General features: G+C 45.3%; 1 protein-coding gene across 1 annotated transcript; it reads right to left on the bottom strand.

Moving 5' to 3' along the window:
- Positions 1-3,257: 3,257 nt before the first annotated feature.
- On the bottom strand, positions 3,258-11,560 carry DUSP27 (dual specificity phosphatase 27 (putative)). Its single transcript, XM_018572263.1, has 2 exons — positions 11,296-11,560; positions 3,258-5,947 (listed from the first exon to the last, which is right to left on the bottom strand). The coding sequence occupies exons 1-2, from the start codon at positions 11,558-11,560 to the stop codon at positions 3,258-3,260; spliced, it is 2,955 nt and encodes a 984-aa protein (XP_018427765.1).
- Positions 11,561-12,605: the final 1,045 nt, after the last annotated feature.

Here is a 12,605-nt window from a genome sequence, read left to right as displayed (position 1 = left end):
CAGAAAACCATATACAGAGATTAACACTAAAGCTGAAGCTCCTGGACCAGAATGGCATTTGGGAGTCCGAATTTCCGACTACCATTCGGGAGCTGCAGAAAGCAATACGGGTCTGGGAGCCATATCAAAGCTGAGGCTTCCAGACCCGAATGGCATTTGGGAGCTCTCGAATGCTATTCGGAAATTTGGACTCCATTCGGGTCTAGGAGCCTCAGTTTTAGTGTTATGTATATATAAGTAGTATTCTATAATATGAACGAATATTCGTAGCTGCAACACTGTGACCCATATATACATAAAACTAAACCTGAGGCTCCCAGCCCCGGATGGTATTCGGGAGCTCCCGAATTCAATTTGAAAATTCAGATTCAGTCCCATTCGAATGCATTAAACTGAAAAACACAACTGATTGGCCAGAAACGTCACATGTCTAATTCAATGTTGTTTTTGAACGAAATTCGGGAACGGAAATTTTGATTCGGATGCGTTTGGATGAATTGGTATTCGGAACGTTTTGGAAAATTTGTACGAATTTTGATTCGGAACGAAACAAATTGCACATGTCTACTGGAGTTGTGGAGCTGGAGGAGGTGACTAGGAGCCAGGCTCGGCAGGGGACAGCTGTGTGTACGAGGTCAAGGCAGAGTGTAGAACTAATGATATATTTTATGTTCAGTGAATCAAAAAGTATTAAAGTTATTGGATCAGCATGAGGAGACAATCAGTATTTTGAGAAAGAGAGGTCTAGTTTCGACATAGGTGTAAGCTTCCTTTGAAGGGAACTTGTACTAAGAAGCAGGTAGGCTTTCTTTGAGGACCTCCTAAAATTGCTAGTTGCCTGTCAGACAGGAAAAACTTTACTCCACTAGTTGATTTGTTAATTGGACAGGTTTTAGGTTTCTTATCTTGTGTTCTCAAAAGTCAGTTCTCCAACTCTGGGGCTTGTTGATGGCTGGTTGACGGGATCTTGTTAGGGCCCTGGGCTTCTTAACTCCTGGAGGTACCGGGCAGGGTGGTGGTTCCTCAGGCTGTAGGTTTGTGGGCGTGTGTGGTATGGAGCACCTTGAGTAAGATTTTATCGATGATTGGTCGGTTTCAGGGGACTAGTTTGGGCTCTAAATGATACAATTGGGCATTTCCCATTAAACCACTTGGGGGACCATATAAAGTCCATATTATTGTATTACCATATAACAACCAATGTTATCACCTAGAGCCCTAGGAGAAGAAGTGGAAGTCACCATCCTCTGATACATGTTGGCTGTACCCCTTTGACCCATCATCAACAAAATCTGGAACTGAAACTTTCATGTGTATGACTCAAGGCGCACAATATTGCAGCAAATATAAGATTTGGATAGACCTGAATATCCCCTCCATTAATAAAGCCAGAAAACACGAACAGTGAATAACTGATAGCAACCACAGTAGACAAGAAAGCAGAAATATTTATTGTCAAAATAGTAAACAGCATTGTATACAAAGTGCTTTCATCATAAGAATGATAAAGGCCTCTTCTCTTTTGGGTGGAGGATTAAAAAAAAAATACATTCACATTTTATTTAAAAATATACAAAATGTGTAGGATTTGCGGGACACCCAACAATCTCAAGTTCCAAAAAGTGTGTACATCAATAAAATGACCAATCGTTGAAGATTTTACCATGGTGTGCTGGTGATATACTTTACTGCCCAACAATCTCAAGGCGCATTGTTATTTCCTGCCTTCATATGAATCATCCAAATTGTGAGTCAAGTCTCAAAGTGGGATCCTGTCACATGGGGTTCAGCATCGTAGACACTACAACCGTAAACTTTTTACCCAGCATGGTACCAGTTTTGAAACATACACCAGTTCTAGAGCCATTAACCAGTCTGTCACAGGTTTTGCCAGTCATACAGTACACACAGTGTGATGCAAGTGTTAAGGTGTATCTAAACCCAACACCAAAAATGTAATATATTGCAGCTTACCAGTCCTCAGATGAGGTGGCTGCATTAGCTTTACATTTTCAGGCTTGTTTTCCTTTATTTACATCTAGTAATCCTGCAAATAACACACTCCCTGTCCTAGGGTGACTACACTAAGTCACTCTACTGTATGTATGGAGGGACTCATGGTTGTCACTCTAGGCTGCTTTCCTGATCTGAACCACTAACCCCTCCTCCATTCCTCATTTTTGTCACATAGGGAGGTGTTTCGAAGCTGCCAGAAGGAAGGTGGTAAAACCGATAAGATTGTTAGATATATCAGATCAGTGCACAGGAAGTTACAAGGGGACACTGCAATGTTGACAAGATAAACAGCTATTTTTCTGTACTTGCTGAAAATGTTCTTGATAAAAGGAAACTAATGCAGCCACCAGGGGTGTCCCGAGGCCGGGTGACACCCCGCCGTGTCGTTATCGCACGTGCCTGTGACGTCACTTTGCACATACGCGAAGAAGTCATCGCGCATGCGTGGCCACTTGATTGACTCCTGCCGGGGCCATCTTGGTGATGGACGCCGGCAGAGAGAGGAGGGGACGTTCACCCGGCGGGTATGCCTCTCTCCTGACACTGTCGGGCTCTTGGTCCATGACCGAGTGCCCGACTTTTTAGAGGGGGTGACACCAAAATGACTGTCGGTCATTTTGGTGTCACCCTTACAATGGTAACACCCGGGTGCGGGCCGCACCCCCCTTACGACACCACATCCAAGAACTTGTCAGCTGCATTACAATACATTTTTGTTTTTGGGTTTAGATATCTTTTAAAATGACAGCGGAGCCCCGCAGAGTTTACTATCAGTAGCAATGACAGCAGTTTCTAACGGTCAAGTCGTGCAGGTTACACCATCACCATATGATCTTGGGAGCTCTGTAGTTTTTGCATGTAGACATACGTTTTGTGCTTTTTGGCTATGCCTGTAGCTCTATGAGGGGGACGGGTAGCAACGGCAAGGTATGTTTTTTTTTTCTCTTTGAAATGTTGGAGGGTGTGCTTGGATGTCGAAGGCTGGACACATACTGTATGTTTACACTTCCATGTGTTCTGTGGCTCCACTCCTAACTTTTGTGGCTATCTATCTCATGGCAGTATAGTCAAGAAGAGCGGCGTATAGCTGTAGCACTAAATAAATAGGATTTGCCTAATTAGCTGAGAGTCCTGAAAGGATGCGAAAAGCTAAATCTGAAGTTGATGGAGATGTTCATATTGTTTCTGAATTTCATGAAGATGTGTCATTATTTTGGTATTTAGCTGTACACAAATTCATTTTAGTCTTCCTCTCTACATCTTCGAACTCTTGCTTTGCTTTCCTCCTGCCGGTTCCTCCAAGCAGCAATGATAGCGTCATCATCATCCATTTCTTCTGTATCCTCTTTGGCCTTTCTATACCGAGACCCTCTACCCTCAGAACTTTCACTTTCCATCGGATCGCCATTCTCTTTGTCCTCATCTTCTTCGCTCTTCCTGAGGCGTGGAGTGAATGTTCTTTTGGAGCTTGAATCAACTGAATCTGCCACGCCAGAATCTTCAACATCTTCAAAACGACTTGTTCTAGGTCTCCTAGTAGTGGAGAAGTCAAAGTCATCCAATCCGTTTCTGTCTTCAGAACGGTCACTGAGGTTGGGTTCAGGGCTCTCATTCTTCATGTATTGAGAGTTGTGAGTTTTAGACTTCCGTACGTAGCTGCTTTCTTCTTCGGAGGATGTTGAAAACCTTGACGAAGATCTCTGGGTGTCTCTGTAACTTTGGTAAGACGAAGAAGCGTCTTTATCTTGTTCTGTGAATCTCCTGCTGTATCCGCCAACTTCAGAATTTGTCTCCCTCTGATAGTCTGATCTCCTGGAAATCCTTTCAGAAATGTTCTCGCTTTCTGATGTTGTTCTGCTGTCAGTGTTAACGTTTCGGAGCCATTTGCTAATATTCCTCTCCTGCTCGGAGCTGGTACTCTTGGAACTGGCAAACTGACTGCCGAGATAGGAAGTTTTCTCACTTTTGTCCAACTCTCGACTTGATAAAAGTCTGGAACTCTGAATGTTTGCACTCAAAATGCTCTCCTTCTCTTCCTCTTCCCCATCCTTGTCTTTTGCCTTTTTCTTTTTGAACATATAGCTGCGCTTGTTATCAGACACAACTTTTTCCATACGATACTGGGATAATTTTTCCGCATGCTCTTCTCTCAATTCATTTTCTTTTTGGTTAAGCTTTTTCAGGTCTACATCATCCATGAAGAGTCCATACAAAGGCACACTGGTTTGGGTGATCTTCCTCTTTGTACTAGATATGTTTGTATTTGAACTCATTGATGTGTTGTGAGACAACACTGAATCCCGTTGCTGCAGCCCAGAACCGGACAGGCAAGACCCACCAAGTACAGAAGATCTGTCATCTTCCCCTATTCTTCCAAGATCTCCAGAAGCCATGCTCATAGCCGAGGAAGCTCGTGACATCATCATGAGCTCATTTGTTTTTTGAGCTATGGTTTCATTCACCACATTTGCTATCCAGTTTTGAATGCTTGCGATGGCAACAGCATCTCCTGCACCAGGAGGCAGATTGGGTGGAGCAACTAAGGGTACCTGTGCTTGACTTGCCTGAGACACTCGTGATCTGTTGCTTTGCATGCTCAACATGGACGCTGTGTCACTAGCACCACTGACTGACTGGGAACCAGCAAAAAGTGCAGCTAACGGGAGAGTACCGCTCAATGTACTTTCATTATCCCAACCACAAATAGATTGGCTCTCCTCTAAATTCTGCTTGGAACGTTCCAGGATCTCAGCCCTCCTCTGCCTGCGTTTGATAGCTGCACTGTCTTCTCCTTTGGCAATTTCAACAATTTCATCTTTATTTTCATTGCCCACTTTCTTTTGTTGTTTTAGTTTCCACGCTTGGTAAGCTGTTACATCAACGTCCGACTGACTTGTTTCATCATCTTCTTTCTTCTTGTTTTCATCTTTACTTTGAGCATCAGAAGCTTCGGAGTCCTTTTTGTGGTAACCAAACTGGATTCTTTTAACCTTCCACCTCTCCAGTGGAGTGAGCTTACTTTTGTTCTTCTTGCAAAAGTTGAACAAAGAACTTGCCTCTGAGCAAAGGCTTTCCTCATCGATGTCCTTAACTCTGCTTTTCTCTCCTTTCTCAGCCTTGGTCTTGGCTTCCTTTTCAATTTCCAAGAGTCTTTCGTTCCACATGTCCCAGGTACTGTCTGTAGATACTGAGTCAGTTCGCCCCCTGTTCATTCTACTTGCAGCAAATTGCTGTTTCAGCATCCGAATCTCCTGAGAGGTGATGCTTTCCACATCGCTTATTTCACTTGGCGAATATCTTCTCTCGCTCATCAGAGAACTTCCATCTTCTCCAGGGTGGAGGGCTTGATATTTACTGTTTTCTTTCTGCCAGTTGTAAACCATCTGCTGGACATAATCGCCATCTGCTTCTTCTGGGAGTTTAGGGTCTTGTCCACTTTCTTTTGTCGGTATCTCTTTAGGAGGAAGCCCTTGTTTTTTTCTCCATTCTTCATAAATCTTTTCTTCCTCATCTTCATCAATCAGGGTGGGCTGTTTTGAAACCACGCTTGACTTTTCCATCATGCTCATGGCGCTGCCCATGATGCTAGTTGTATCTTCTTCTTCCACTGTGATAGAATGAGCCTTGGCACCCATGACACTCTCCACCTCTTCTTCCTCCACGACTATGGAATGAGCCTTGGCTTGTATGACGGAGCCTTGACTGTTATTATCATCATCGTCATCAACGTCAAAATATTCACGCTCTTCAAGTAAGGTTTCATTAAGTTCACGGAGCTGTTTAATAAATTCATCATTGGGGTAGATTGCTCGCTTTTTGCGTAATGTCATTAGGGCCTCTTGAATGGTCATGTGGTGAAAGATCATCAAGTATGCAGCAACCAAGACTGCAGATCGGCTCATGCCCATCTCACTGTTCACCAAAACTTTACCTGCAAAAAAAAAGAATGGAGACTGTTATTGGTCTGCAGGATTCAAATGCTCTAAATACAAATTAACTTAACAAGCTTTTAGATGTTAGTTGATCTTTTAGGTTTGCTTTTATATGTTAGATGTATCATGTATGATGTAAATGTAGAATTTGAGTGGTTAGCTTCAATAGAACTTTTTTTTATGACTATCTGTTTTTCACATGGAAGGATTTTCCTTACCTCCTGGCCTAGTGACAATGGTCAACGAAAAGGAGATTCCTATACCTTTCTGTTCCTGTGATGGTCATCATCAGGAGAAAAGGTGAGGGGAAATCTTTTTTTCTCAATATTCTCTTTTGGTCTTACTGGTAGATGAAAGTGTTTTACTGCCAACTGATAACTTTGGAGTTATGGTTAGTCCGCCAATTTAGCTTCTTCGGCTGATGATTGAACAGTTAGCAGATACTTTGCTATACAATATCAAATCTGTTTTTCTGTGGTAACAAAATCTTCCACCTTCACAGACCTAGGGGACACCCAATTGTTGCAACCGCCACTCCCCTGTTACATTTCATACATTGCTAAGCCTCCCAACTGCTGACTGTTGCATTTGCCCTTATATTTGTGGTCACGATCCATTCCCCAAGAGATTCCCCTTCTGAATTAAACCTGAAGCCCTGATGAAGGGGGTCTCTGATTGCCCCCCAAACACATTGGTATATTGATGCTTTTATTGTTACCAATAAAAACTCCATTGGACATTTCTTCTTTTGGTGCCACCTCTGTTTTTTGTTCTATTCAACTTCTCCAGGGCCCTCTCCTTCCCTCTGTGGGGTCCCTGTAGCTGGAAGTGCAGCCACTGCCAAGCAATCAAGCCCCACAAAAGAAACCCATTTTGCCACAATGGGATGTTTAAAAGATCACAGCGCCTCATTCTCTTCCTTGCATTTGTATCATATTTTACACGTCGACCTTCTTATTTGCTGGCGATAATCATGTAACAATCGTCACATGACACTATTTTTAAACCCCCTGTTGCTTTGCTCTTGTTAAAATTTAGTAAGAGGCAGGCAGTGCTGGAGTTTCTTATGTGCCCAGCATAGTCTCCAAAATTGAGTGTCATTGATGCACCCTGTGAAGTATCTGAAGTATGTGCAATGTATCTCTCCTACCCGACTATATAGGCCAAACTAAATAGGTACTTAGCGGGCCAGCACAGATGCCTGAGGGCAATCAGATCTAAATGTTAGACCACCCTCTACTGTCTTTGGCCACCTTCACTGTTTCTTTAGCATTGGTGCTATTTTCAGTCTTTACCTGACGCGCAAGTGCAGCCAAAGTTTTCTTCAGTGGGGGAAAGGGTTAGGGCACCCGTTAGGTTTTAATTGTCTTATGTATCCTATTGCTGTGTGTCCCCCCATTGGGAAGATCTACTATCGCTTCTTATGCAGACTACAAGAGTCAGACAGTGGAGGAAGTGACGGGATATCTCAATGATGCACATTTAGAGCACATTTATTTGATAGACTGGAAAAAGGTTAGAAGCTCTCTTAGGTTTTCATTGCTCTCTTTGTTTTCCTGCCCTGGGAGCACCTTCTCGCTCCTTGACCAGGTGACTACCATGACAAGAAGTGAGGGGTAGTCTCAACAATGAGGACATTGAACAGACCCCTACCCACTCTATCTAAAACTAACAAAGAAATACGTTTTGTCAGACATTTGGCTTTGAACTTTGTATAATTATATGCCGAAAAGGCAAACAAAACAAAATTATAGCACACAAAACATCATACTAATCCTATCCCTCATACAAACCCTCCCTTGGGATTCCATTGACTGGATACAGTATCGAGTTTGATGCTCATTTAGTATCTTGTCAGATGAAGAAACTGTTTTTTTTGCGGCTTGCTAGAACCAATCAAAATGTCTTCTATTACAAATAGAATCGAAATGCCTATCGAAATGTTCTAGATTAAAAAAATAGGATCTGCTATTTCCCGTTCACATATATGTGTGGCTTATGTCTAGACCAGGAGACAAGCAGTTTACCCCATCCACCTCCATTGTCTGGTCTCATTATGTGTCTCTCTGCTCCAGGGCTCGGGGCAATGCCGCTGCATCCCTGAACAAGGACAAGTGCTATTTATAAGATGTCACTGGACATGGGTTAAGTCTCTGACAAGAGATGATATATATATATATCTATATCTCAGGTAACAGTGCAAATACCGACAATAAAGGTAAAAGCAACGCATAGAACAAAGAGCATGTGTCAGTGAGTGCAAACAGCTCATAGCATATCAAGTATATGGTATAAGGGATGACCCCACTCCACCATTAGTTTTCCCGGGCTGTTGCATCCATGATTTTTATGTCCTCTCATCTCCAGTCCTCTACTTTCACATCTCTTGCCACATCAACTCCTAATCTCCTGTTCCCTCCTTTCCTTCCCCATCATCTTCTTAACTCTCCTTTCCTACCTTTCACTCTTCTCCTGCCCCCTCTCTCTTGTCCCCTCCACTGTTCTCTTGTCCCCTCCACTCCTCTCATAGACAATGGTGGCGCAATGTGTGTCAGCATGGCCTCTGGTAGCATCCACCGGTGGCACATGTGACAACTGAGGAGCACAGTTTGGAGACAGTTGTCACCCCATAAGAGGAAGTGCCTGAACAAGGATCTTCATGGCGGGATCACCAGGCATTCTTTTATTGCAAGCAGCAGATTTAGCCCTCATTCACACTAGAAACGGCCGGCACGTACAGCTCCGTGCTGGGTGCACGGCCGTATTGGGTAGCTCCCGGGAAGGACAGGGGCTGCCTGTGATTACCGTGTTTCCCCAAAGATAAGACACTGTCTTATTTTTATTTTTTTTCATGAAAAAAGACACTAGGTCTTATTTTCGGGGGATTCCTTACCTGGCTGCAGCTGTCGAGCTCTCCGCTCCGATGCAAACAGGTGTGCGGGCGGGGGGGGCGTGGTGTGTGGGCGGGCATGTGGGATTTCTGTAATATAAGACCTACCCCGAACTAGGTCTTATTTTCGGGGTAGGTCTTATATTACAGAAATCCCTGAAGATAGCGCTAGGTCGTACTTTCGGGGTAGGTCGTACTTTCGGGGAAACACGGTAGTACGCAGCCCCTGTCCTTCTCTATGGGACTACACGGCCATACGCCCCCCCTAAACTCACCTCAAGTGCAGGTCCGTACGGGTGCTAGCTCGGACGCAGATAGGATCCATCCTGTCAGAGTAAGCTCACCCGCACGGACGTGCAGGGGCGGTGAGCGTAGGGCGGCGTACGTAGTCCCATAGAGAAGCTTCCCGGGAGCTGCCCTATACGGCCGTGCACGCAGCACGGAGCTGTACGTGCCGGCCGATTCCCGTGTGAATGAGCCCTAAAAATGAAAATGACTTTTGAAATCACATTAACATGTTAAAGAGCTTTTAGTACTGGGATTTAGATCTACTGTAAACTGTTTATGTTGTTTGAAGAAGCAGTGTTAGGTAAGTTGAGGTGTGATAAAGAAAGTGTTAATCCAGCTGAATACTCTAGCTTGTTCCACCTTGAGGTATATTCAGGTGTCCGGCAGGAGCTCAGGGCAACATTCAAACTACTCTGAGAAAACCAAGATTTGACTCTAAATTGTATTATTATTATAGTGCTCTTTTATTTTTAACCTTTGTTATTGTTACGCCTAAAATATCGCTGAAACCCCTGATGATTCATCGCCCAATTTCAGGTCTGTCAAGCAGCAGCAGTGTATTTTTATCCGTCCTGTGGACACAGGGGCCTCTCTCTCTCAGAAGGGACTGGTGGTGGCAGCTCTGTGGTGTGCAGGAACAGAACAGCAGCTTATGTGTACGTAGGAACAAGCGCGTGGAAAAATAATGATTGCTTACAGAGCTATATTTTCATTGATGGAGCCAGTGTACTGGCCGGCCTGATAGTTCTGTCAAATCTAGAAGAGCAAAACAAAGTGTGTTTCCTGTCTCTTTTCTCCTCTACGCACCTCAGTTCTCTCCTTTGTCACCTCTTGTTCCTTTCAGTTGCTTCTTCTCCTCTCCTTCTCCCTCTTCTCCTCTCCTCTCCCCTGTCCTCCTCTCGTCTTCCTTCCCATCTTCTTCCCTACTCTCCTCTTCTACACTTTTCTCCTCTTTTCATCCTCTCCTCACATTTCCCCTGTCTTCCTCTTCTCTCCCTACCTCCCCTTACTGTTATTCTCTCCTGGAGGCTCCTCATTCTCCTGTCTCATCCTCTCATCTCCACTCCTATACTCCGCTCCCCAGTTTTTACATCTCTTGTCACCTACACCCCTCATCTCCTCTTACCTCCTTTCCTTTCCCCTTCTCTCCATACCTCTCTGTTCCTTCCTGTCATTCTTCCCCTGCCCTCATCTCTCCTGTCCTTTGCTCTCATCTCCTGTCCCTCTTCCCTGGACATGGGTCCCTACACTTCTGTCCTTTACTCTCATCTCTTGTCCCCTCCAATCCTCTCATCTACTTTCCCTTCTGTCCTTCTTCTTCTGCTCTGTCTTCTCCTGTTCTTTAATCTAATTTCTTGTCCCCTCCAATCCCCTCTTTCCTTTACCCCCTCCTCTTCTCCCCTACACTCATTTCCTCTTTCTGCTCTCCATTCCCCTCACTTTCTTTCATCTCTAGTCCCCTCTACTCATCTCCTTTCTTTTCTTCTCTCCTCCTCTCAACTCTTGTCCCCTCCATTCATCTTCTCTTCTGCTCCCTCCACTCCCCTCTCCTCCTATCATCTCTTGTCTCTTCTACTCATCTCCTTTCCTCTCTCCTCCACTTCTTTCCTTTGCTCTCTCCTCCTCTCATCTCTTGCCCCTTCCACTCATTTTCTTGATTTGCCCTCCATTCCTTTCTCTTTCTTTTATCTCTTGTCCCCTCTACTCATCTTCTTTCCTTTCCTCTCTCCTCTTCTCATATCTTGGTCACTCCACTCATCTCTCTAGCTCCCACTCCTCTCTCTTCCTATCATCTCTTGTCTCTTCTACTCATCTCCTTTCCTCTCTCCTCATGTAATCTCTTGTGTCCTCCACTCCTTTCCTTTCCTCTCTCCTCCTCTCCCTTTCTACCTACTCTGCTCCATGAGTTCTTCTCTCCCATACCTGTCCTGTCCTCTACTCTCACTCAGTTTTGCATTTCTGGTTACACATGCATTCACCTGTCTACATGGAGCTTTGTTAGTGTATGTAAAACCTTCTTGGATGAGGAGGAGGCAGTAATGACATTGATGGGTGGAATAGAATGGCCCCTGCAGCCGGGTCTCGGCACCGCGGTCCTGGAGACCGATTGGCTCCTCTGCTAGAATCGTCCTTTACAATGTAAAGCGCACTCACACACATTATAATTACCCCGGTAGGTGAGCAAAGCTTCATCAAGGAACTCGGCGGCCGGTCTGAAAAACTTTGAGATGTCGCATTCGGGAAAGTCATCGACTTCAACGCCCATGTACTGGACCTCCATGCCGGTGTAGAACTCGGGCCCCGTGAACACCGTGGTGTTGTGCCCGGCATTTAGAATGTGAGTGATACCCATCCGCTTCAGGCGCCCCTTGTTGACAGCCACACTCCTAAAATATAAGAGAAAGTCACGCACCCGTAAGAGGTCATGAGCCATCGCTCCTGTGGAATTAAAGGGTCAGTCCACCCAAAATTATGTTATATTTATTGTTGGAGCCTGGCGGGCCTAGTCTTCTCCTGGCTTCTTATATGTCTTGGCTGTTCCCACTCAACTTTCTGTGTTCCCAGCTCCTCCCACTACGAGCCATCGCTCCTGTGGAATTAAAGGGTCAGTCCACCCAAAATTATGTTATATTTATTGTTGGAGCCTGGCGGGCCTAGTCTTCTCCTGGCTTCTTATATGTCTTGGCTGTTCCCACTCAACTTTCTGTGTTCCCAGCTCCTCCCACTACATTCTGCATAATAGAAAATTCAGCCGGGATGGTGGGAGCCCCTCATAATGGGCACAGCAGGTGTACAGACCCGGGAACTCAGCACAGGGATGGTGGTAACCCCTCATAATGGGCACAGCAGGTGTACAGACCCGGGAACTCAGCACAGGGATGGTGGGAGCCCCCCATAATGGGCACAGCAGGTTTACCCCATAACTCAGCACAGGGATGGTGGGAACTCCTCATAATGGGCACAGCAGGTGTACAGACCCGGGAACTCAGCACAGGGATGGTGGGAGCCCCTCATAATGGGCACAGCAGGTGTACAGAACCGGGAACTCATCACAGGGATGGTGGGAAACTGCCATTCTGCTCCCTGACAGCGAGGTGAGAGGTTGCTGATTCCTTAGCTCGTGAGCTTCCAGAGACCGGAGGCTAGAGTTGCTTCTCTGCCCCCAGGAGAGATGCTGGATCCTGGGGAGGACCCCGGCGGGGGCTCCCTGGAGAGGCCTGTGACTAGGCCTCAGCCTGTGGAAGATTCTGGGCCTGGCCCAAGGAGGAATGAGTCCCTGTCTGCCTTTAGACGGAGGATTGTTGGGAAGATAACACGGATCGATAAGGAGGAGGAGAAATTGCAGACATCCCAACCTGCAAAACCTTATTTCAGGGAGGTTCCCGTCTCATTTCAGGGAGGTGCCCTTTCTGTTTTTTTGGGGGGGGTTTTACAGCGTCCGTCGTCAGAATATAAAATAAATAATAATGATAATATAT

The sequence above is a fragment of the Nanorana parkeri genome, unplaced genomic scaffold (genome assembly GCF_000935625.1).
Source record: "Nanorana parkeri isolate BGI_ZX_2015 unplaced genomic scaffold, ASM93562v1 scaffold1983, whole genome shotgun sequence".
Classification (NCBI taxonomy): domain Eukaryota; kingdom Metazoa; phylum Chordata; class Amphibia; order Anura; family Dicroglossidae; genus Nanorana; species Nanorana parkeri.
This window is presented reverse-complemented; position numbering and strand designations above follow the sequence as displayed.

Coding starts and splice junctions, on each gene's coding strand:
- DUSP27 (XM_018572263.1), bottom strand. CDS start 11,560: ATGGCTCATGACCTCTTACGGGTGCGTGACTTTCTCTTATATTTTAGG. Junction 5,948..11,295: donor AGCTTTGCTCACCTACCGGG/GTAATTATAATG, acceptor TTTTTTTTGCAG/GTAAAGTTTTGGTGAACAGT.